The 26,528-nt window shown below is 38.5% G+C and overlaps 1 protein-coding gene across 2 annotated transcripts in view; it reads left to right on the top strand.

Moving 5' to 3' along the window:
* The window catches only part of LOC115221427 (protocadherin-11 X-linked), a 65,101-nt gene extending 60,594 nt beyond the window's left edge, over positions 1-4,507 (top strand). Inside the window, exons 4-6 of one of the 2 annotated variants that reach the window (XM_036510714.1) lie at positions 2,946-3,855; positions 3,926-3,932; positions 4,188-4,507. In XM_036510714.1, coding sequence (XP_036366607.1) covers positions 2,946-3,478 — 533 coding nt within the window. In that variant the 3' untranslated portion in view covers positions 3,479-3,855; positions 3,926-3,932; positions 4,188-4,507. Of the gene's footprint in view, positions 1-2,945; positions 3,856-3,925; positions 3,933-4,187 lie in introns of those variants that run through there. The other variant, XM_036510715.1, reaches the window with a different exon arrangement.
* The last annotated feature ends 22,021 nt before the right edge of the window (positions 4,508-26,528 follow it).

Below are 26,528 nucleotides of genomic sequence, written 5' to 3'. Positions count from 1 at the left end.
GTGTGGCACTTTTTCACACAGCTATCTTCATCCATTCTCGTCACATGACCATACCAGCGCAATCGTCTCTCTTGCACACCACAACTGATGCTTCTTAAGTCCAACTTTTCTCTCAAGGTACTTACACTCTGTTGAGTATGCACACTGACATTACACATCCATCGGATCATACTGACTTCATTCCTTGCGAGCTTACACATGTCCTCAGCAGTCACAGGTTCTTTCAGTGTCATATCAATTCCTAGTAGCTTTGTGGGTTGGTTGCTTTGATTCCTGGACCGGAAAGTGCATTGTTTCCTTAAGCAAGACACTTCATTCCACATTGCCCCAGTCAGCTCAGCCATCAACGAGTAGCCTTGTTATGGACTGGCTTTCCATTAAGAAAGAATATTGTAACTTTGGTTACTTACATACCATGGAAACCAGGCAAAAACCTCATGAGTTCTTGGACTGAAGACAGAAATGGCCTGGGGTACTTGCTACTACCACTTAGCCAGTTTTCTGGCATGAGGTTTTGTCAAATTCCTTTTATAGGTGCAGCATGACAAATTGTATGTGTTCCAGTCCTCAGGTTGATATCTCTCTCTCTCTATGCTTATATCAATATTTTTTTTCAGTCATTGTTATTGTGCAGACCCAGGTCAACTCAGGTTAAAGCATTTTTTTTTCTCTTTCATTCTGATGAAAGCACTTCAACCATACCCATCCTACTATTATATAAAGTGCATGTATGTATACACACAAACACACACACACGTGTGTGTATATGTGCAGGTGGCACATAAAAAGCACCCACTACACTCACGGAGTGGTTGGCGTTAGGAAGGGCATCCAGCTGTAGAAACATTGCCAGATTAGACTGGAGCCTGGTGCAGCCTTCTGGCTTCCCAGAACCCCGGTCGAACCGTCCAACCCATGCTAGCATGGAGAACGGACGTTAAACGATGATGATGATGATGATGATATGTATGTGTGTGTGTGTGTGTGTGTGTGTGTGTGTGTGTGGATTGGACAGTTTGACTGAGGGCTGGTGAGCCAGAAGGCTGCAACAGGCTCAATCTGATCTGGCAAAGTTTCTACAGCTGGATGCCCTTCCTTATGCCAACCACTCCGAGAGTGTAGTGGATGGTTTTTACGTGTTACTGGGACGAGGGCCATTCAGGCAGTTCTGGCAACAACCAAGCTCAAAAGGTGTTTTTTTATATATGAGTGCACTTTTTCCTGACTTAAGGACTCTTAGATAACTTGCACACTTATATATATTTATATATATATATCAAATTAGAGATAAAAGCACTATTAGGCAAATCAAACAGTGAAAAACATAAACCAAAGCATAAAAATAAAAATAATATACTATACAAAATATATAAAATATAAAATATAAAATTTAAAATTTAAAATTTAAATTATTTAGATTTAAAATTAAAATTATTAATTTATATTTATAAATTTTTATGAATTTTTATTATTATTATTATTATTATTATTTTATTAAAAAGTTTAATATAAGATAAAAAGTAAAACCGCTACGTACGTTTCATGCCTATAACCTAATTCGAATTACAATAATTTAAATTCAATTAATAATTCGAATTATGGTTATAGTCAATCTTTAAGTCATCTAAGTGTCCAGAAGTCAGGCAAAAGTGCATTCATATATCTGTCAACAGAGTGGGTATATTAACCAAAGTGTACAGTATTATATATGCAATACGGTTGATACTACCAATTGGTTTCAAAATAATATTTAGGCTGGATATAGCTTAAATGCTAAAGGGTTAAAGTATTAAAGGATTAAAAGGGTTTAAAGTCACTACATTGGTAGTTCACCTCATCTTATTTCTTTACTGCTCATAAGGGGCTACGCACAGAGGGGACAAACAAGGACAGACAAACGGATTAAGTCGATTACATCGACCCCAGTGCATAACTGGTACTTATTTAATCGACCCCGAAAGGATGAAAGGCAAAGTCGACCTCGGTGGAATTTGAACACAGAACGTAGCAGCAGACGAAATACCGCTAAGCATTTCGCTTGGAGTGCTAACGTTTCTAATTTTTTTATTGCCCACAAGGGGCTAAGCACAGGGGGGACAAACAAGGACAGACAAATGGATTAAGTCGATTATATCAACCCCAGTGTGTAAGTGGTACTTATTTAATCGACCCCGAAAGGATGAAAGGCAAAGTCGACCTTGGCAGAATTTGAACTCAGAACATAGCGACAGATGAAATATCTCTAAGCATTTCACCCGGCGTGCTAACGTTTCTGCCAGCTTACAGCCTTATTCTGAAAATTCTGTCAAAAATTTGAGCATTGGCTAAAAACCAATGGTGAATATACAAATAAACAAATTTTACAACTTTTAACTTATTTTTACTTATTTTTTAAATCTGGTACTTGTGTTATTGGTCTCTCAGGATGAACTGCTAAGTTACAGGGACATAAACACACCAACACTGGTTGTCAAGTTGTAGTGGTCAAACAAGCACAAACAGAAACACACGCAAACACACACATACACACACATACACAATAAGCTTCCACACAGTCTCCATCTACCAAATTCACTCCCAAGGATTGGTTTATCCAGGGCTGTAGCCGTGTTTCGTCTGCCGTTATATTCTGAGTTCAAATTCCGCCGGGGTCGACTTTGCCTTTCATCCTCTCAGGGTCGATAAATAAAGTACCAGTTTCGCACTGGGTCGATGTAATCGACTTAATCCCTTTGTCTGCCCTTGTTTGTCCCCTCTATGTTTAGCCCCTTGAAGGCAGTAAAGAAATATATATTAGAAGACACTTGCCCAAGGTACCATGCAGTGGGACTGAACCTGAAACCATATGGTTACAAAGGAAACTTCTTAACCCCACACCCATACCTGTAGCAAATATTCAATATGAATTTAATCAAATTTCTTTCTCTTTTTTTCTTATTTTGCAGGTATGGCTGAAAACGTCTCCCCATCATCACAGTGTGCAATACCATTATTAAACTGTCATCAAAAAAGTAATACAGTTCCTGTTTCATTCACATCTCGAGAAAACGGTTTCAAACCGAACCAAAGGAGTTCCTTCAAACCGAATTCTTCATCGCAAAATTCCCCCATGAATAATTTAAGATCTAACCATCACTCTCTGCCAATGAATACCAACATACATCAACAGCAAGGAAGCATTTACCAAAAAAGTCCTTACTCTACCTCACAGCAAGTTCAGCCTTCTCATACGCCATACTCACTTGTTGCCATTCCTATCAGAACAATTCCAAATAAACTGCATTACTCGTTAGTACAGCCACAATTAATGCCAAAACAACAAGTGGTAAGTTGTGGCGCTAATTTATCTCAAGCTGAGACTTCATTTTGTGAAAACCAAAGTTCTTCGTCAACTGACAGCTGTCATTTGTTAGATGATCTTAAAAAACATACATATAGCGATCGCAGCAATTTTGTATTAAAGGACGTCATTGTATGAGTGAAGATGCTGTTGTTGATTCCTGTTATATTGTAATTTGGTGATAATTTTACAATATATATGTCGAACTGTGCCATAAATGTACAGAGTTTACTCAACGAAGGCTGTTATTTTCTGTGTGAACCAAACAAGTGGCTAAGGCAGTTTCCTGTCACCAACAAACAATGGATTTATTATTCAGAAAATTTGCTCACTTCAATAACTGGACCATTTTCAGAAGAAAAAAAATAATAATAAAATTATACTGAGGTACATGGATTGAGATGTACATGGATCATGCTGCTGTTTGGATACAGGTAATTTGGTATGGTAGTTTCCTGTCACTTCAATAACTGGACCATTTTCAGAAGAAAAAAAAAAATTAGTAATAAAATTATGTGGAGGCGGATTGGCCCAGTGATTAGGGCAGCGGACTTGCGGTCGGAGGATCGCGGTTTCAATTCCCAGACTGAGCGTTGTGTGTGTTTATTGAGCGAAAACACCTAAAGCTCCACGAGGCTCCGGCAGGGGGTGGTGGCGACTCCTGTTGTACTCTTTTGCCCCAACTTTCTCTCACTCTTTCTTCCTGCTTCTTGAGTAACGCTGCGATGGACTGGCATCTAGTCCAGCTGGGGGGAACACATATGACATAGAAACCGGGAAACCGGGCACATGAGCCTGGCTAGGCTTGAAAAGGGTGCATAAATAAATAAATAAAATTATAATGAAGTACATGAACTGAGATTATTTCGTGCTGCTGTTTAGATACAGATAATTTGGCATGGCTGATTGGATGTTCAGCCTGTTTTGATGGTGGAAGCAATCACGGACATGTATGCACATCTACAGAAATATACACATACAGAAAGAGAGAGAGAGAGATTACAATTTATTAAACGGACATGATTAATATAAAGTCTTTCCATCTCCTCATACATATTAAATAGAAATATGCTCACACACATAAACAGAGAGAGAGAGAGACTCATTCAATTTATTATTTGAACACAATTGACACAAACATTTTCCCTCTCCTCATACGCATAAAAAGAAATATCCCCACACACATTAACAGAGAGGAAGGGAAAGAGATGCAGGTGAGAGAGGAGAGAATGAAAGAAACTTTAAAATGAGTAAAACCTTAAATGTTTGATGTCAGGTAAGTCTGCACTGAATCAGCGACACCAAATAAGCAGTGCCAAAAACGTATCTTTTGAATTATTCTTCAAAGTATCCAGGCTCTTTAAGAATCTTTGATGAGGTATTTTGAACTTGGCAGGGCCTATCTCCATATTTAAGTAACCCTTTCTAATAATGCAGGCATTCACCCCTAAATAAACAACCTCTTACAAACTGGAGAAATTAATGTTTCAACACTGCCAGATCTGACTGGCCTGGTGCAGCCTTCGGGCTCCCCAGACCCCAGTTGAACCGTCCAACCCATGCTAGCATGGAAAACGGACGCTAAATGATGATGATGATGATGATGATGATTGGAATTCCATGAAGTTGAAAATAATTTGAAATGAAAGAACAGTCATGCTCTTTGCTCTTTTACTCTTTTGTTTTAGTCATTTGACTGCGGCCATGCCGGAGCATTCCCTTTAGTCAAGCAAATCGACTCCAGGACTTATTCTTTGTAAACCTAGTACTTATTCTATCAGTCTCTTTTGCCAAACCACTAAGTGACGGTTGTCAAGCGATGTTGAGGGGACAAACACAGACACACATATATACAACGGGCTTCTTTCAGTTTCCGTCTACCAAATCCACTCACAAGGCTTTGGTCATCAAGAGGCTATAGTAGAAGACACTTGCCGAAGGTGCCACGCAGTGGGACTGAACCTGGAACCATGTGGTTGGTAAGCAAGCTACTTACCACACAGCCACTCCTGCATCATGTTCAACCAAAAAAAAATCACTTCCTAAAACAAGGGAAAAACTATACAAGGCCACCAGTGACTGGAAAATATTCAGGATCTTTGTACAGAGTATTAAAAGCCAAATTAAGTAAGTTTCAATCTAATTTTCCAGAGACTGATAGTCCAGAACCATTTATAATTTGCATTAATTTATGAACAGGATTTCCAAATTTCTGCTAGTGCCAGGCTAGTTTACTGGGTGGCCCTGTTTCACAGTACTTTGAACAGTATATATAAACTTATTTTCAGGGTCGATAGATTAATTACCAGTTGTGCACTGGGGTTGATCTAATCAACTGGCACCCTCCCCCAAAATTTCAGGTCTTGTGCCTAGAGTAGAGAAGAATATTGCATAAAACAGCAATGGCTTTGATTTTGTTAGATCTTTTATAGAATCCAATTTCGGTCCATTTATTCTGAAGTTCTTTGGACACAAGAATGACTGAAGAAGCATTGTAACATAATTTGCAATATTATCTTATGAAATTATAAGAAAAAAACTTGATGAGATTTGATCTTGGGACTTCATAGATAATACATCGGGCCTCAAAAACAAGATAGTAGAGGGCCAAAATGAATGGCAATCTGGTAACTTCCAGATCCATTCACCCGCAAACCAACATGGGGAAATAGGCAGTGCGTTGGTTATATATATTTTGCCTTTTATTTTTGACTTGTTTCAGTCATTGGACTGTAACCATGCTGGTACACCACCGTGAAGAATTTTAGTGGAACAAATCGACCCCAGTTCATATATTTTAAGTCTGGTGCCTATTCTGTCAGTCTCTATTGCCAAAGTGGTAATTCACAGGGATGTAAACGAAATAGTGCAAGTTGTCAAGGGGTGATAGGGGACAAACACAAAACAGGAATAGACACACACACACACTCATAATATACAATGGGCTTCCATGCAGTTTCCATCAACCAAAATTCACTCACAAGGCATTGGTCAGCCCAGGGCTGTGGTAGAAGACGCTTGTCCAAAGTGCTATACAGTGGGATTGAACTTGAAACCATGTCGTTGCAAAGCAACCTTCATACAGATGTGTATTTATACACACACACACACATGCATAAGGTAGACAAAGATAGAGAGAGAGAGAGAGAGCAAGATAATGACAGTAATCAAGGCGGCAAGCTGGCAGAATCGTTAGCACGCCAGGCAAAATGCTTAGTGGTATTTTGTCTGCCACTACGTTCTGAGTTCAAATTCTGCCGAGGTCGACTTTGCCTTTCGTCCTTTCGGGATTGATTAAATAAGTACCAGTTACACACTGGGGTCGATATAATCGACTTAATCCGAGTGTCTGTCCTTGTTTGTTCCCTCTATGTGTAGCCCCTTGTGGGCAGTAAAGAAATAGGTATTTCATCTGCCGTTACATACTGAGTACAAATTCCGCCAAGGTCAATTTTACCTTTCATCCTTCTGGGGCCGATAAATTAAGTACCAGTTACACACTGGGGTCGATGTAATCGACTTAATCCCTTTGTCTGTCCTTGTTTGTCCCCTCTGCGTTTAGCCCCTTGTGGGTAGTAAAGAAATAGATAATAACAGTAATCAAAAGATATACAAATCACGCTTCTTTTCCCAAATTTACAAAATGAGAACATTGATTCTCTTTTGTGGTCATTCTTATGCCAAACAAAAGGGAAGAGATACTCAGCCACAATTTGAATGTTCTTAGGGGTTTTTTTCTTTGTCTAAATCCTCCATCTTGTTTTTTTTCTTTTTGTCTCCAATTTCTTCTTTTACCCGCTCTGTCATCATCATCATCATCATCGTTTAACATCCGTTTTCCATGCTAGCATGGGTTGGACGGTTCGACCGGGGGTCTGGGAAGCCAGGAGGCTGCACCAGGCACCAGTCTGATCTGGCAGTGTTTCTACAGCTGGATGCCCTTCCTAACACCAACCACTCCGTGAGTGTAGTGGGTGCTTTTTACATGCAACGGCCACGATCGGTTGGTGTTTTTTACATGCCACCGGCACGGAGGCCAGTCGAGGCAGCGCTGGCAACAGCCATGTTTGGATGGGTCTTTTTACATGCCACCGGCACTGGTATCACAACTACAATTTCCATTGATTTTTGATCAATTTCGATTTCTGTGTATATATATTTCTGTCTTTGTCCCTGTTCTACTTCACTCATTTACTCCCCGTTTTTCCTGATTAATTTTACACACACAAACACACTAAACTCTCCACTTATCACACAAGAAATACTCATGGATGGAATACCCTTAACAAATGTAAATAAAACCAATTTATGCTTCAAGAAACTTGCCTTCCCCACAGCCATCTGAGGATGTCTTAACTAATACCTACCCAATCTATACATATTATAATTTCTATCAATGATGTGTGAGAATTTTGAATAAAAAGATACTTTTCTAATACCCGTCTTATTTTTATATATTTTTGCAATACCATATTAAACTTTTGGTCCTTTTTATCAAAAATACATTGGTATCACAATCACTGTGACGAGACTAGCTTACAACTTTCAGTACTACTAAAAGACTGTTGGTAGTCTATATAACAGGTAACAGAGCTTTCGCTACTGTTTTTGTTAACACAGGATTTCATTGACCGGAGCATTAATTATAAGACCTGCTAGGCAACCCTGATTTATAAGAAAAATCTTGTGATAAATGCAAGTATGGTTTTTATTTCATGTTTGTGTTGGAAATATCTCCCATATTAACTTATGTATAAGTTGTATTATTTTCTGCTTGATTTCAGCTAAAAGAAAAAAACTAGGCTGTGACATATACACAGAGCAAAGCTAAAACATACCATGATCATGATTGTGGTAACTATGTTGATGATAATAATAATGAAATTATTGTATGCAGTGCTCAGGTACACCACAACTTGTCAAAAGTGCGTATAAAACATATGCAGTAATGTACAAATGTCTGGGAAGTGAACAGTGTATGAGTCAGATACATGCTTGCGTGTGTATGGAGGGGAGAAAATCAGGTGTAGTGTTGGCGAATCTCAGGAAGCATGGAAGTTTTGAAGGATGCATTGCTCCGACAACTAACAACTGATGCCGGCAGTTTGTTCCATGCTTCAGCAACTCTTAGTGTGAAAAAATGTTTCCAAAAGTCATGGGAGCTGTGCTGTTTTCTGACTTTGTAAACATGTCCACGGGTGTAAGACATGTGGAGTTTGAAAAGGTGCTCATAGTTATTGTTAGTAAGATGGTTAATAATTTTATTGGTGTCTGCCAAGTCAGCTGCCAGACATCGGAGTTTCAATGTATCCATGCCCAAAGAAGTAAGGCATTCAGAATATGGCAAATGCCTTATGGAGGGTATTCTCTTGGTTGCACGTCGCTGTCCTCATTTAAAATATGCTTACTATGCTGGTATGGTAATTTGCTCTTATCATCTGTTAAAAAAAGTATGGAGCGCAAGTGTAATTTCAATAAAGAACAAAATAAGAATTTTTAACACTAATGTAAAAGCGGTGTTATTGTATGGGGCTGAGACATGACAAACAACAGTTAAGTCAAATATGCAAATACAATCATTCATCAACAGATGCTTGCGTAGTGAATTTGAACTCAGAACGTAAAGACAGATGAAATATCGCTAAGCATTTCGCCCAGCAAGCTAATGTTTCTGCCAGCTTGCTGCCTTACTATCAATATTCTTTTCTACTCTAGGCACAAGGCCCAAAATTTTGGGAGAGGGGACCAGTCAATTAGATCGATCCCAGTACACCACTGGTACTTAATTTATCCACCTTAAAAGGACGAAAGGCAAAGTTGACCTCAGCGGAATTTGAACTTAGAACATAAAGACAGACGAAATACTGCTAAGCATTTCACCCAGGATGCTAATGATTCTGCCAGCTCATTGCCTTGCAACAGAAGTTGCGTTAGTACCAAAAAGCAATATTTGTATCCAACCTAATGTGCATGTATTGTTAGAAAGCTGAATACTATGATATTTGCTTTAATGTGTCTATATGAAAGGACCTCTCAAGGTGGATGCTGCAGTAAAAAGCATTCTAAAAAAACATCTACGTTAAGTTTGATATAGATATGTGTGTGCACCTATGTGTATGTGTATACATATGTGTGTGTATGTATGTATATATATATATATATATATATATATATATATATATATATATATATATATATTATATATATATATATATATGTATATAAATATATATATATATATATATGTATGTATATAAATATATATATATATATATATATATATATATATATATATATAAATATATATGCATATATATATATATATATATATATATATATAAATATATATGCATATATATATATATGTGTATGTATGTATAAAATACAAAACGACAAGAATGCAAAACATCCAGACTGCTAGGTGATACAAAAATGAAACAACAAAACATACAGATAGACGGTACAAAGTAAACAAGGACAGGTCATTCGAAGTTTTCTTTCCTCAGTCAAGTACCAGATTATCCTCACAATTTCAGCTGAGGGTGGCCCAAGAGTAGGCTTACAGTTATCATGTAGACATTTTAAATTTCTTTTAAAACATTTTATTACATTTAGATTTCTATCTTACAAAATGAAAAGGGAGGTTGAAAAAATTAACTAAATTTGCATGGAATAAGAGTTTCATATTTGTTTTATAATTAAGATCTAAACTGTTAATATATGAATGTGAAAGAGATAGCTGAATAACTGTAAATCTACTTTTGGGCCACCCTGTATATATGTACTAGCAGACATATTCGACATTCCACAGGGTTTAAAAGACATAGTTTGTATATATGGTACAGTTAAGTTGAAACATGTGATATAGGGAAGTGCAGCATTGAGGACAAAACATTTGTGGAGTAAATGAAGGGCTAATTCGACTAAATGACTTGTTATGGGTCTGTTTGGAAGATTCCAGGCCCTAACCTTGTCATGGAAAAGTGGGTGCCGGCTATGTGATTTTTGAATGCACCAAAAGGCTCTCAGTGGATATACTCCCCTTTGCAGCTGTTGGTTTGTTTGTTTGTTTGTTGAGCGAAAAGGTCTTTGTTCTGTCTGTAGTGGGAGAAGTCCGAAACGTGGTCCTTTGCTATTCGTAAGACCTGCAGAAGAGAAAGCAGGTCAACCCCCCGACACCGAGAGCATCGACGGATGGATGAATGCGCATCCAGGCTCAGCGGTTGCGTTGGAAGACGGGGACAAGAAACAGGAAGAAAGAATAAGAGAAAGTTGTAGTGAAAGAGTACAACAAGGGTCGCCCTCCCCTTGCCAGAGCCTCATGGAGCTTTAGGTGTTTTTGCTCAATAAACACATGCAACGCCTGGTCTGGGAATCGAAACCGCGATCCTCTGATCGCGAGTTTGCTGCCCTAACCATTGGGCCATTGCACTTCCACTTGCAGCTGTTGGTGCTGCTGCTGCCACACTGAACAATTAGCAGACATAGGAGCTACATCTGTGTGATAAATTAAGCCTGTGGGTGCCCTCAACAGCACCACATGAGAGAAACCTACATGAAAGAAATGACATGGTAAGGAGGGAGGGGATTGACTGAAGCTGTTAATGCAGCATTCCTGGCCTGGTGAATGCTATGCTGCTCATTGCTTTCCATTACTTTTGCAGTAGTTGTACATGCAGCGTTTTGTGATTGTCTAATTGAAGTTTCATGTGAGGATTAACCCTTCTGTTACCAACCCGGCTGAAACCGGCTCTGGCTCTGTAGTAGAAATGTCTTGTTTTCATTAGTTTTGAATTAAAATCTTCCACCAAACCTTAGTCACAATTTCTGTTCCTAACACTAGTTTAATGATAACTAAGTTATTTTACTAAATTCTTTGTTATATAATTAATAGAGAAACAATTCTTAACCCTTTCGATACCAACCCGGCTGAAACCGGCACTGGCTCCTGTAGTACAAATGTCTTGCTTACATAAGTTTTGAATTAAAATCTTCCACCAAACCTTAGTCACAATTTATGTTCCTAACACTGGTTGAATGATAACCAAGTTATTTTACTAAATTCTTTGTTATATTTTACATTAATAGAAAGAAACACAGAGCATCTCAACAGAAATATGGTAAGAAAAAGGTTAAAATATATAATAAAGAAACAATTTTTAACCCTTTCGATACCAACCTGGCTAAAACCACTTCTGGCTCCTGTAGAACAAATGTCTTGTTTACATAAGTTCTGAATTAAAATCTTCCACCTTAGTCACAATTATGTTCCTAACACTAGCTTAATGATAACTAAGTTATTTTACTAAATTCTTTGTTATATTTTAAATTAATAGAAAGAAACACAGAGCATCTCAACAGAAATACGGTAAGAAAAAGGTTAAAATATATAATAAAGAAACAATTTTTAACCCTTTCGATACCAACCTGGCTAAACCACTTCTGGCTCCTGTAGTAGAAATGTCTTGTTTACATAAGTTTTGAATTAAAATCTTCCACCAAACCTTAGTCACAATTTCTGTTCCTAACACTGGTTGAATGATAAGTAAGTTATTTTACTAAATTCTTTGTTATATTTAAAGTAAAAACATCTCAAAATAAATACAGTAACAAAAGGATTCATTTGCTCTCCTTCTTTTCAATTTCTCTGCTACTGCCATTTTTTGACGAATGGAAGCCCTTTTCTTTGGAGACATTATGTCAAGAAATATGACGTTATAAACTAAGATGACAATTGTATGTCAATAAACCAAGGTAAATGATATCAATATCTTAGCAAATCTTAAGATGTTACTTTGCAAAGAGTTACCTCCCTTCTCCAAAGTAGAACAACTCCAGGAAAGGGAGTTTTCTGGATCCAGAAACCCCATTACTTATTATGTGAGAAGTTTTAAGAGTCTAAAACCATCTCCGGAACCTAAGTAATATATATATTTATATATATATATATATATATATATATATATTACTACACTCACGGAGTGGTTGGCGTTAGGAAGGGCATCCAGCTGTAGAAACATTGCCAGATTAGACTGGAGCCTGGTGCAGCCTTCTGGCTTCCCAGAACCCCGGTCGAACCGTCCAACCCATGCTAGCATGGAGAACGGACGTTAAACGACGATGATGATGATGATGATATATATATATATATATATATATATATGTGTGTGTGTGTGTGTGTGTAAACAGCCGAAATTTGCAATGATGAATCGGTTTCTGACTGAAGAATGAAGGCTTTATAATAATAATAATAATAATAATTGTGTACAGTGCTCAGGTGCACTACAACTCATCTAAAGTGTATATATAATCAGGTGTAGTTTCGGCGGATTTCGGAAAGCATGAGGGCCTTCAGCAACTCTGAGTGTGAAAAAATGTTTCCGAAAGTCATGGGAGCTGTGTTGTTTTCTGACTTTGTAGGCATGTCCACGTGTGTTAGACACATGGAGATCAAAAAGGTGTTCAGTGTTGTTGTTGGTGAGGTGGTTGATAACTTTGTGGGTGTTTACCAAGTCCGTCGCCAGACGCCGGAGCTTCAGTGAATCCATGCCCAGGGAAACAAGGCGCTCAGAATATGGTAGGTGTCTGATGGAGGGTATGCGTTTGGTTGCATGTCTCTGGACAGATTCCAGGAGGTCAATGTTCTGAGCAAGATAGGGGTTCCAAACTGATGATGCGAATTCCAAGTGTGGTCGTACCATAGCTGTATACAGTTTTAAATAGATGGCTGGAGAGCGGCTAACAAAAGTCTTGCTGAGTGATGCCAAGACACCTTCGGCCTTCTTGACAATTTTAGAGATATGCTTTGTCCAACGCAAATCACTGCTGACAGTGATGCCTAGGTCACGCTCGCAAGAGGATTTCTTGATATCAGTGTTGTGGAGGGAGTATGTGGACGCAGGGTTTTTTCTCCCAAAATGCATGGTGGTAGACTTGTCCACAGCCAGTTTCAGTTGCCAGTCTGTGATCCATTGCTGTATTGTGTCTAGGTCTGATTGCAGGAAATTGAATGACCCGTCTGTTTTTCTTGTTCGTCCCTTCATGTATTTCACGTTATTTATATTTATATATGTAAAGTTTTATTCTATATGTATACATATATGTATGTATGTATGTATGTATATATATGTATACATATATGTATGTATATATATGTTACATATGTATGTATATATATATATATATATATTATGTGAAATAGAAAGATGAATAATCTTGTAGTAGATTAATCAAAAGTTTAACCGATACCTTAGTAGCAAAAATCACAGCAGTAAACAGCACGGTGGAGGTACAACATCTGGCGTTGCAACCGTGCGTTGGTGCGGATAATAAATTAAAACATTATGGTGAATTGAAGAAATGGAGCTGAACGCAGATTGAACAGAATCGTTTTATTTCATTCTACACGTTTTCGAAAGGCACAATTACCAAAATCCGATGAATAATGGGACCATATTGTGTCTTTCTCTTCAGGAAGAAAAAAGGAAATCCGTTGGAAAAACAAAAAACAGAACAGAGGCGGAGCAAAAAACAAATCGAACTGTGCTCCTAAGAGCCCATGGCGAAACAGTTTCGCATGGGCTCTTAGGAGCACAGTTCGATTTGTTTTTTGCTCCGCCTCTGTTCTGTTTTGTTTTTCCAACGGATTCCTTTTTTTTCCTGAAGAGAAAGACACATATGGTCCCATTATTCAATCGGATTTTGGTAATTTGTGCCTTTCGAACACGTGTGAATGAAATAAAACGATTTCTGTTCAATCTGCGTTCAGCTCCATTTCTTCAATTCACCAATAATGTTTTATATATATATATATATATATCATCATCATCATCATCGTTTATATATCATACATATATATATATATATATATATGTATGTTTGTATGTATGTATACATACTTCGTTTTTGCATCTGGTTTGCAAGATTCTTTATGTGAATTCGTGTCTTGAAGCAAATTTTGTGTCTGGGGAAATTCATTCAGTCTTTATGCACACATATGCACATATATATTCAAACACACAAACACATGAATATGCAGAATACATACATACATATATGCATACACACACACATACATACATATATATATGCACATGCATACATACATACCTACGTACATACATACATACATACATACATACATACCTACATACATATATACATACATACATACATACATACATACTTACATACATACATAAATACATACATACATATATACATACATACATAAATACATACATACATATATACATACATACATAAATACATACATACATACATGCATACATACATAAATACATACATACATACATACATGCATACATACATACATACATACATACATACATACATACATACATACATACATACATACATAAATACATATGTGTATGCACATGCACGCAGTTCCGACAACGGACAGAGCCAAGAACTATTAAGAAGGCAGTGCTGGCATCGGCCATGATCGGATGGTGCTTTTTACATGCTACTGGCATGAGCGCCAGTCAAGGCAACGCTGGTATTGGTCATGTTCAGATGGTGCTTTTTATGTGCCAATGCCATGGGTATCACAACTACAATTTCCGTTTGATTTTTATTTTGATCACCATCCATTCGTATCCGTTGCCAGCCTCGCCTGGCCCCCGTGCCGGTGGCACGTAAAAGCACCATCCGTTCGTGGCCGTTTGCCAGCTCCGTCTGGCACCTGTGCGGGTGGCACGTAAAAAGCACCCACTACACTCACGGAGTGGTTGGTGTTAGGAAGGGCATCCAGCCGTAGAAACACTGCCAGATCTGACTGGGCCTGATGCAGCATTCCGGCTTCACAGACCCCAGTTGAACCGTCCAACCCATGCTAGTATGGAAAACGGACGCTAAATGATGATGATGTTGATGTAGTTGACTCAATAGGTCTCCTCAAGCACAGCAGGTCGCCCTACAATCCAAGGTAAGTACAGCCGGCCGTCCTGTGATCCAAGGCACTTTGGAAGGGCTGGGGCTTCTGTGTGAAGCTGGTGCAGGAAACAGCCATGAACTCACGTTATTTGTCGGGTCTAACGTGAGTTCATGGCTGCTTCCTGCACCAGCTTCACATAGCAGCCCCAGCCCAGCAAAAGTACCTTGGATCGCAGGACGTCCTGCGATGCTTACCTATGATTGTAGGGTGACCCTAATGATAAAAAATGGTTGAGAATCCCTGCTCTACTCTGTAGCAGGGAAACAAGAATTGTATAATTATTGATAATGCCAAATATGAATAAAGGGAGAGAAGAAAAATAAAAAACTGGATGGAAGTTGAAGTTAATAGTAATATATACTATAACATGTATTTATTTTTTATCTTTTACTTGTTTCAGTTTATAGACTGTGGCCATACTGGAGTACCATCTGGAAGAATTCTGTTTTTTTAAGACCTGTATATATTCTATTGTATATTTTGCTGAACTATGAAGTTACAGGGATGTAAACACACCAACACTGGTTGTAAGTGATGGGAAACAAAAACAAACATAGTTGATGAACAAACTAAATTTGTTTCTCCATTTTCTTATTTGTATTATATCATCATCATCATCATTTAGCGTCCGTTTTCCATGCTAGCATGGGTTGGACGGTTCAACTGGGGTCTGTGAAGCTGGAAGGCTTCATCAGGCCCAGTCAGATTTGGCAGTGTTTCTACGGCTGGATGCCCTTCCTAACACCAACCACTCCGTGAGTGTAGTGGGTGCTTTTTACGTGCCACCCGCACAGGTGCCAGACAGAGCTGGCAAACGGCCACGAACGGATGGTGCTTTTACATGTCACCGGCACGGGGGCCAGGCGAGGCTGGCATATATATATATTTACGAGCAAAATGCCCCCCGTCCAATGGACAGTGCTGAGTTGTGAAACATTTAAACCAAATTTTCTCAAAACAACTTGTCTGACCGTCCCATTTCGTGGCATGATTTCAAGCCAGCCGGCTTTTTTGCGCAAACTGCACATGCATTTTTCTCACGTATGCATAGTATTGATCACAACAGCTGATGTACTTGGGCATACAAATGCTTGTTCCCATGCCTTTATTGATCGCATTCTCACCTGGAATGGAATTTTGTAATTTTTTCAAAACTTATACACGCTCTGATACCGTCGCTCTCTACATATCAAATTTGAGCACAATCGGATGGAGGATGCCCAAGATCCTAGAAGACACACACACAGACAGACAGACAGACAGACAGATAGATATAGATATTGTGATCAACCAGACTATAGAAAGCTATTTTACATCACTGGTCACAATACACTTTGCATCAGTTTAACTTTTCAGTGAGCAACTCTTCTGGCTAGGTGAGTAGGCTAATATATGTATGTATGTATGTATGTATGTATTTATACACACCTCTATGTGAGTGTGTATATATATATATATATATAAATCTATGTATATGTATTTATATATATAGATATATATATATATATTGGGATTCTTTCAGTTTCCCTCTACCAAATCAACTCACAAGGCTTTGGTCAGCCTGTGACTATAGAAGAGGACACTTGCCCAAAGTTCCATACAGTGGGACTGAACCCAGAACCATGTGGCTGGGAAGCAAACTTCTTACCACACGACCATGCCTGCACCTATAAGCCACAACAAATAAACTGAATTTTGATAAATTTCAGAAATGTAATTTATGAAAATGTTCTAATTAAATATAATGAGAAAAGCAGTCAAACTAAATTAAAACAGCTGATACCGATTTTAGCTTTTACTGTGTTATACTCTACTCTTTACACTTATACTTGTTTCAGTCATTTGACTGCGGCCATGCTGGAGCACCGCCTTTAGTTGAGCAAATCGACCCCGGGACTTATTCTTTGTAAGCCCAGTACATATTCTATCGGTCACTTTTGCCGAACCGCTAAGTGACGGGGGCGTAAACACACCAGCATCGGTTGTCAAGCGATGCTAGGGTGACAAACACAGACACACAAACACATACATACATATATATATATATATACATATATACGACAGGCTTCATTCAGTTTCCGTCTACCAAATCCACTCACAAGGCATTGGTCGGCCCGGGGCTATAGCAGAAGACACTTGCCCAAGATGCCAGGCAGTGGGACTGAACCCGGAACCATGTGGTTTGTTAGCAAGCTACTTACCACACAGCCACTCCTGCGCCTGCGTTATACTTATATTCTTTCACATATATAGGCATAGGAGTGGCTGAGTGTGAGAAGAAGCTACCTTCCCAACCACATGGTTCCGGGTTCAGTCCCACTGCATGGCATATTGGGCTAGTGTCTTCTACTATAGCCTCGGGCCAACAAAAGCCTTGTGAGTAGATTTGGTAGATGGAAACTAAAAGAAGCCTGTTGTATATATATATGTGTGTGTGTGTGTGTGTGTTGTTTGTGTGTCTGTTTATCCCTCCTCCCACCATTGCTTGACAACAGATTTTGGTGAGTTTACGTCCCTGTAACTTAGCAGTTTGGCAAAAGAGACCGGTAGAATAAGTACTAGGCCTACAAAGAATAAGTCCTTGGAATCGATTCATTCGACTAAAGGCGGTGCTCCAGCATGGCCGCAGTCAAATGACTGAAACAAGTAAAAGAATAAAAGAATAAAAAAAGAATATATTCTTTTAGGGCAAATGTTTATTTGAGTTTATGTTTCCAGACATATTTGGCTTTTAATTGCAGAATCTAAATGCTCACATAATTAAACGGAATTAAATTAATTACAGAAAAATGTGTAAAAAGTGCCACTGTTGAAATATTTATGCGACTTGGCTGCAGGCGTGGTTGAGGGGTAAGAAGTTTGCTTTTCAACTTCATGGTTCTGAGTTTCACTTCCACTGTGGGGCACCTTGGGCGAGTATCTTTTACTATAGCTCCAGACTGACCAAAGCCTTGCAAGTCGATTTGATAGATGGAAACTGAAAGAAACCTGTTGTGCATATTTATGTATATTTACGTATATATATATCTATATATATATATATAAGTATATATATATAGTTGAACGCAGATGTTATTAAAATTCTATATATATCATCATCATCATCATCATCATTTAACGTCCGTTCTCCATGCTAGCATGGGTTGGACAGTTCGACCGGGGATCTGGGAAGCCAGAAGGCTGCAACAGGCTCCAGTCTTATCTGGCAATGTTTCTACAGCTGGATGCCCTTCCTAACGCCAACCACTCCGTGAGTGTAGTGGGTGCTTTTTACGTGCCACCCGCACAGGTGCCAGGCGAGGCTGGCAATGGCCACAGTTGGATTGGTGCATTTTACGTGCCACCAGTCCAGGGGTCCTGGCATCTGCCGGGTGCCAGTCATAGGATTGATTCAATTTCGATTTCGATTTCAATTTCACTTGCCCCAACATGTCTTCACAAGCAAAGGGGGTTGGCATGGGTGCCTGTCGTCGGATGAGGTTTGATATCGACTTCACTTGCCTCAACAGGTCTTTGTGTCCAAGGGAGGAAAGGCATGCATAAGTGGGCTGGGCTCACATGTCCTGCCTGGTCTTCTCACGTACAGCATATTTCCAAAGGTCTCGGTCGCTGGTCATTTCCTCAGTGAGGCCTAAAGTTCGAAGGTCGTACTTCACCACCTCGTCCCAGGTTTTCCTGGGTCTACCTCTTCCACGGGTTCCCTCAACTGCTAGGGATTGGCACTTCTTCACACACCTATCTTCATCCATTCTCGCCACATGACCATACCAGCGCAATCGTCTTTCTTGCACACCACAACTGATGCTTCTTAGGTACAACATTTCTCTCAAGGTACTAACGCTCTGTCGAGTATATATATATATAATTATTATATATATATATATAAAAGAATTTTAATAACATCTGCGTTCAACTCCATTTATTTACTTATACTACACAAATTACTGTACATTAACCCGGAGTTTCTACCTTTGAATAGCTCGCTTCATCCGTGTTACTTGCGTGAATTTTGCTACCCTGGTAACTGTTTACTGAATTTTCCATGTTAATGGTAAACAAAGGATAATTCATTCATCCATTTATATATATATATATATATATATCACGTGATCACGTGACCGACCAGGCTATCAGATGTTGCTACACATCACTGGTTACAATGCGCTTTGCATAGTTTTAGCCTTTAAATGACGCCACCCCACTGGCTAAGCGAACAGGCCAACAGAAGAAAGAGCGAGAGAAAGTTGTGGCAAAAGAATACAGCAGGCATTGCCACCACCGCCTGTTGGAGCCTCATGGAGCTTTAGGTGTTTTCACTCAATAAACACTCACAACACCCGCTCTGGGAATTGAAACTATGATCCTACGACCATGAGTCCACTGCCCTAACCACTGGGCCATTATTCATCATCATCATCATTTAACGTCTGTTTTCCATGCTGGCATGGGTTAGATGGTTTGACTGAAAACTGGTAAGCTGGAGAGCTGCACCAGTTTCTAGTCTGATTTGGTATGGTTTCTATGGCTGGATGACATTCCTAATGCCAACCACTCCAAGAGTGTAGTAGGTGCTTTTTACGCACCACTGGCATGGATGCCAGTTACACAACACTGGCCTCGGCCACAACTACAATTACACTTGGCTTGATGGGTCTTCTCATGCAGGGCATATTTCCAAAGGTGTTGATCATGTGACATTGCTTCCATGAGGCCCTACATTCTAAGATCATGCTTCACCACCATGTCCCATGTCTTCCTGGGTCTACCTCTTCCACAGGTTTCCTTCATCGTTAGAGTTCAGCACTTCTTCACTGTTGTCCTTGCCCATACACATCACATGACCATACCAGCACAGCCGTCTCTTTTGCACACCACATCTGATGCATCTTACACCCAACTTTTCTCTCAAGACACTTACACTCTGTCGTGCAAGCACACTTGATATTGCATATCCAGCAAAACATACTAGCTTCATTTCTTATTTCTTTACTACCCACAAGGGGCTAAACACAGAGGGGACAAACAAGAACAGACAAACGAATTAATCGATTATATCAACCCCAGTGCATAACTGGTACTTATTTAATTGACCCCGAAAGGATGAAAGGCAAAGTCGACCTCAGCGGAATTTGAACTCAGAACATAAAGACAGACGAAATACCGCTAAGCATTTCGCCCGGCATGCTAACGCTTCTGCCAGCTCGCCACCCTATTTCATTTCTAGCTTCATTTCTTTCAAGCTTACACGTAGGCGCAGGAGTGGCTGTATGGTAAGTAGCTTGCTAACCAACCACATGGTTCCGGGTTCAGTCCCACTGCGTGGCATCTTGGGCAAGTGTCTTCTGCTATAGCCCCGGGCCGACCAATGCCTTGTGAGTGGATTTGGTAGACGGAAACTGAAAGAAGCCTGTCGTATATATGTATATATATATATAAGTGTGTGTGTATATGTTTGTGTGTCTGTGTTTGTCCCCCTAGCATTGCTTGACAACCGATGCTGGTGTGTTTATGTCCCCGTAACTTAGTGGTTCGGCAAAAGAGACCAATAGAATAAGTACTGGGCTTACAAAGAATAAGTCCCAGGGTCGATTTGCTCGACTAAAGGCGGTGCTCCAGCATGGCCGCAGTCAAATGATTGAAACAAGTAAAAGAGTATGTCCTCAGTGGTCACAACCCATGTTTCACTGCCATGTAGCATGGCTGTTCACACCCAATATTCAAATTTTTTACAATTAGAAAAAAAAAAACCTAGCTAACAACATCTCTAGCTCTTATTGTGTGAAGCTGTTCATAGAAAAATCCTGCTTTTCTTGAAGCATTTAAATCAGTCATGAACAAACTGCGACTCACAGGACTTCCTGAATGGCACAACTAACAAAAAATTATCTTGAGCACTGGGATATTCAGCGTGACACAGAGAGTGACAAGGCCGGCCCTTTGAAATACAGGTACAACAGAAACAGGAAGTAAGAGTGAGAGAAAGTTGTGGTGAAAGAGTACAGCAGAGATCACCACCATCCCTGCTGGAGCCTCGTGGAGCTTTAGGTGTTTTCGCTCAATAAACACTCACAACGCCCGGTCTGGGAATCGAAACCGCGATCCTACGACCGCGAGTCTGCTGCCCTAACCACTGGGCCATTGCGCCTCCACACGTATCATAGATGCATGGACGCCAGACAAATATGTCCTGCATAACACATATAATATATAGCACTGATCAGTTCCTTCTACAAAAGCACAACCATGAGTCACACAGCAATACTACAAACATATCTAGAGTGGTACTACAGTTGCAAGGGCGACGAGCTGGCAGAATCGTTAGCATGCCAGGTGAAATTCTTAGCGGTATTTTGTCTGCCGCTATGTTCTGAGTTCAAATTCTACCGAGGTCAACTTTGCCTTTCATCCTTTCGGGGTCGATTAAATAAGTACCAGTTATGCACTGGAGTTTGTTTGTTCCCTCTGTGTTTAGCCCCTTGTGGGTAGTAAAGAAATAGGTACTACAGTTGCTATACATACACAAACATCATAGACCACATTAGAAAAAAAAAGGCAGTTGATTGTCAATGATTGGCTTAAGAGCATACTACAAAAGTGGTTGATGTTAAGAAGGGCATCCAGCTGTAGAAACCATGCCAAAATGGACTGTGGAACTTGGTGCAGCTCATGGCCTTGCTTGCTCCTGTGAAACCATCCATCCTTGCCAGTATGGAAAACAGACATTAAATGATGAGGATGATGATGAATGTAGTCCACCTGATGATGTACTATATGGCCTATGAGGGTAGTCGCTCAGCAAAGGCTGGAGGTGTTCAACAATGACTGTCTCCGCCACATTCTTTGCTGCCGATGCATTGATCGGTTTCCTACAGCCAGTCCTCATTATCGCCTGAATCTCTGGCCCCTCCCTTCGGTGCTTCTACAACGGCGCTTAAGGTGGTTCAGTCATGTCGTTCAGCATCCAGAGGGTGAGCTGATTTGCAGTGTCCTCTTCCCACCTCCACTTCCCGACTGGCGCAAATGAATGGGCGGGCAGCTGAAGATCTGGGCAACGACGATAAAGGAGGACCTCTCCGAACTCTCAAGTTCGCAGGTGGTCAGTCTGCGCAGATGGAACCGCGAATGGCTCGCTATCTCCAGTGACCTCGCACAGGACCGTCAAGCATGGGCCGCCATGGTTCATGATGCCGTCAGGACCAGAGAAGAGGCTGGCTCAACCCACCCTGGGTAAACACCATCACAAGTACAAAGCAAGAACCATATCTCATGTGGTTCACTTTTAGGTAAAATATGGTTGCCCATGTCAGGTTTGAATCATATTTACCTCTGAAAGACACACCTCTGAGATTTTTAGTTACTGTATTTCTCTTTTCATTTATCACAGATTAAAAAAGACATATCTTGTTCTTAAATTACAAAACATAATTTCAATACTGAAATTATACTGATGGCAAAAAAAAAAAAAAGGTGGGAACAGTCTGACTCAGGTAACTGGGATTTTGAAGTAAAATGCATTCCTTTTAGTGTCAAAATATTTTGCTTAACAACATCAAAAGGGTCTACAGAAAAAAAACCACAAAAAACAAAAAAATACTTCCCATTAAAAAGGAAACTGAAAATAAATTTTACAATAAAGTTGGTAATTATGGTACTAAATACATAATTAATTTTTACCCCTTTGCCTGTCCAGAGCATTTTTATAAGTTTGTCCAAAATGTACATACTTATTTTCGGAATTTTTAGTTAGCCCATGCTCCATACATTCTTGGTAATATAAAGTGTTCCTTTGTTATAAGTAAGTACCAAGTTATTCTGATAATTGAAGAAAAAATTGGGAATGCGTATCATATAGAGATGCATGGACGCCAGAAAAATATGTCCTGTGTATCACATATAATAAATAGGACAAAGAAAAAGTTAAAATGCATTTTACCTCTTAAGCCTGAACATGGATTTTTTTACCAAATATCATTCCAATAAGTCAACAACCGGAATCAAGAAAGGATGAAATTGATATTTTATTTACTGTAGCGGAAAATCTATCTTCACACTATGGCACCTGCCAATTTATAAAGTAATCTACCAAATTTTGGTTTGTTTTTTTTTTTGTTTTTTTTTTGCACTGTAATCTCTTGTAGCCTTAATTTATAATCAATCAAGTTTAATTAATCATAATTTCTTTCAATGAGGTACAAGATAATTTCTTTCTTTTTCTTGTTTTGTTTTGTCTATCTTTTTTTTTTTTTTTTAAGTAGAGGAAAGTTATAGTAGCTCAAATCAACTTTCAGTAAACTGATGACAAATTTTGTAGCCCCTGGAAGAGGAGGGAAAAAGTGAGCTCAATTTAAACTAAGAATCTAAATAAAAAGTAAGCTAAAATATTCTAAGGCACTCTATTTAGATCCGTCAGTTCATTTCACTATTCAGTTTCATAATAAAATATTTAAATCAATTGAAATATTTAACTGCAAATTTGCAGAAACAAGAGTCTGATAATGACGTGAATTAATAAAATTGACAACTTATGATGCAATAATAATAATAATAATAATAATAATAATATAGAAATAAATTATATATATATTCATTTAGGCATTGCAAGACAAATAACCAAGTGTAGAACTCAATACACATGTTTCAGAATGAAGTGTTGGTCGAGTACAGAGTGGTAATGAGAAAATGAGATGATAAAGGAATAAACTAGCTAAGAAGTTCAAAAGATAATTATTTCTTTCTTTGTCATCTCAGTTTCTTATATATATATATATATATATATATATATATATATGGAGTTTAACGCAGGTATAATTCAAATACTTATACTTCCGACACATGTTTCGAAGATATTACTGATATTATTTCGAAGGAATAAATGATGTAAAACAATGTAATCTTCTCTTCAGGGAAGTAAAGAAATGAAACTTGTCAATAAGACATTTTAACAGAAATTCATTCATCAACCATATCAATTTCTGTTAAAATGTCTTATTGATGAGTTTCATTTCTTCACTTCCCTGAAGAGATTACATTGTTTTTATACCATTTATTCCTTTGGAATAATATCAGTGATATCTTCGAAACATGTGTCGGAAATAAAAGGATTTGAATTACACCTGTGTTAAACTCCATTTATTTATTTATGTTTATATATTATACAAAAAATTCCATGTAAACCCAAAGTTTCTTCCTTTAAAAACAAGGATTTACAACCGCTTTACTTGTGTGGTTTTTTGCTACCCAGGTAACTATTTATTTTTTCCGTGTTAATTGTTAACAAGGGAAAAATACACACATCTATTTATATATATATATTGTAAATAAAGTAATATTTATTGATTTTGATACTTGTACAGCTTCTATCAACAGTAAATGATACATCAAACTGGTTCCTTTATATAAATGATATTATATAAGATTATGTATTAAAATTGATGATCAAGCCTTTGCTAGAGGAAAATAAAATTTGCTGTAAATCAATATAGATATAAAAACAGAAGAAAACATAACAGAAATTATAAAATGAAACCATGGATGGTAATAGAAAAGTATTATCAAAGAAAAGATCTTGCAACATTTGAAACCATCTAACTCACTATATGTATATATAAATGTATTACTTTTCAATGAAACTATATGACTGCCAGAAGTGTCATCACATGGGACAGATTTCTTCTTCAGAATTGGAAATAGTTCTGATCAATTCCTTCTACGAAAGCACAACCATGAGTCACACAATACTACTAACAGCAATACTACTAACATACCTAGGGTGGTACTACAGTTGCTATACATACACAAACATCATAGACCACATTAGAAAAAAAAGGAAAGGCAGTTGATTGTCAATGATTCACTTAAGAGCATACTACAAAAGATAGCTTTCGGATGATCTGTTTTGTTTCTCTCTTCTACTGTTATTATAATGTCTTATATTCCTCTGAGCAAGCAAACTGCATACCACTTAACATGCCCTTTATTTATTATGACATCCACACCCTTCTGGGAACAGAAACCCTCTGGAACTATCCACATTTTCCCTACAAGTATCAGTTGTTCAGCATTCAGATCACTCAGTCAAATGTAATGCTTGTTTATTCATATTATTTTTAATTAAGCATTATCTCACAGCTTTGAGATTTTGATAATTTGTTTGTGTTTAGAAAGACATTGTAGGTTAGGCATGAGAGGCTGGAGCTGGCCTGTTTGAACATAAAATAGGTAGACTATTTGGACCAGTTTAAATACAAAAAGGTTAACTTCACTAAGAGATCACATTGACCTCACAATTCAAAGAAGACCCATGAACACAATATTGAGGGGTCTACAAAGATTCTCCTCTAGTTTAATAAAAACAATTGACTATTATTTTATAGAGATAAACTAAAATATAATTTTATCACAATAGCAAACTAAAATAAATTATAAAAATAAAAATAAAATCAAACTGGCCATATTCCAGCTCAAATATTCTGTTTTATATTAACACTGGTCAGGTTCAGCCTCTCACACCTACCCTACAATCACATCATCAAAATCTCAAAAGCCATGAAGTAATGCATGATTAATGCAAAATAATTCTTTCTGCTAAAGGTACAAGGCCTGAAGTTTTGGGGGAGGGGATTAATTGATTACATAGACCCCCTGTGTTTCAATGGTACTTAATTTATTGACCCCCAAAAGAATGAAAGGCAAAGTTGACTTTGACAAAATTTGAAATCAGAATGTAGGGAAGGGCGAAACACCTTTAAGCATTTCGTCTGGCATGCCAACAATTCTTATTTCTTTACTGCCCACAAGGGGCTACACATAGAGGGGACAAACAAGGACAGACAAACGGATTAAGTCGATTATATTGACCCCAGTGTGTAACTGGTACTTAATTTATCGACCCCCGAAAGGATGAAAGGCAAAGTCGACCTCGGCGGAATTTGAACTCAGAATGTAGCGGCAGACAAAATACCTATTTCTTTACTACCCACAAGGGGTTAAACACAGAGAGGACAAACAAGAGAGACAAAGGGATTAAGTTGATTATATCGACCCCAGTGCATAACTGGTACTTAATTTATTGACCCTGAAAGGATGAAAGGCAAAGTCGACCTTGGCGGAATTTGAACTCAGAACATAGCGGCAGACGAAATACCTATTCCTTTACTACCCATAAGGGGCTAAACACAGAGGGGACGAACAAGGACAAAGGGATTAAGTTGATTATATTGACCCCAGTGC

Source organism: Octopus sinensis, linkage group LG18 (assembly GCF_006345805.1).
Source record: "Octopus sinensis linkage group LG18, ASM634580v1, whole genome shotgun sequence".
NCBI lineage: Eukaryota > Metazoa > Mollusca > Cephalopoda > Octopoda > Octopodidae > Octopus > Octopus sinensis.
Note: the sequence above shows the minus strand (reverse complement) of the source record. Positions and strands in the feature narration are given on the sequence as shown.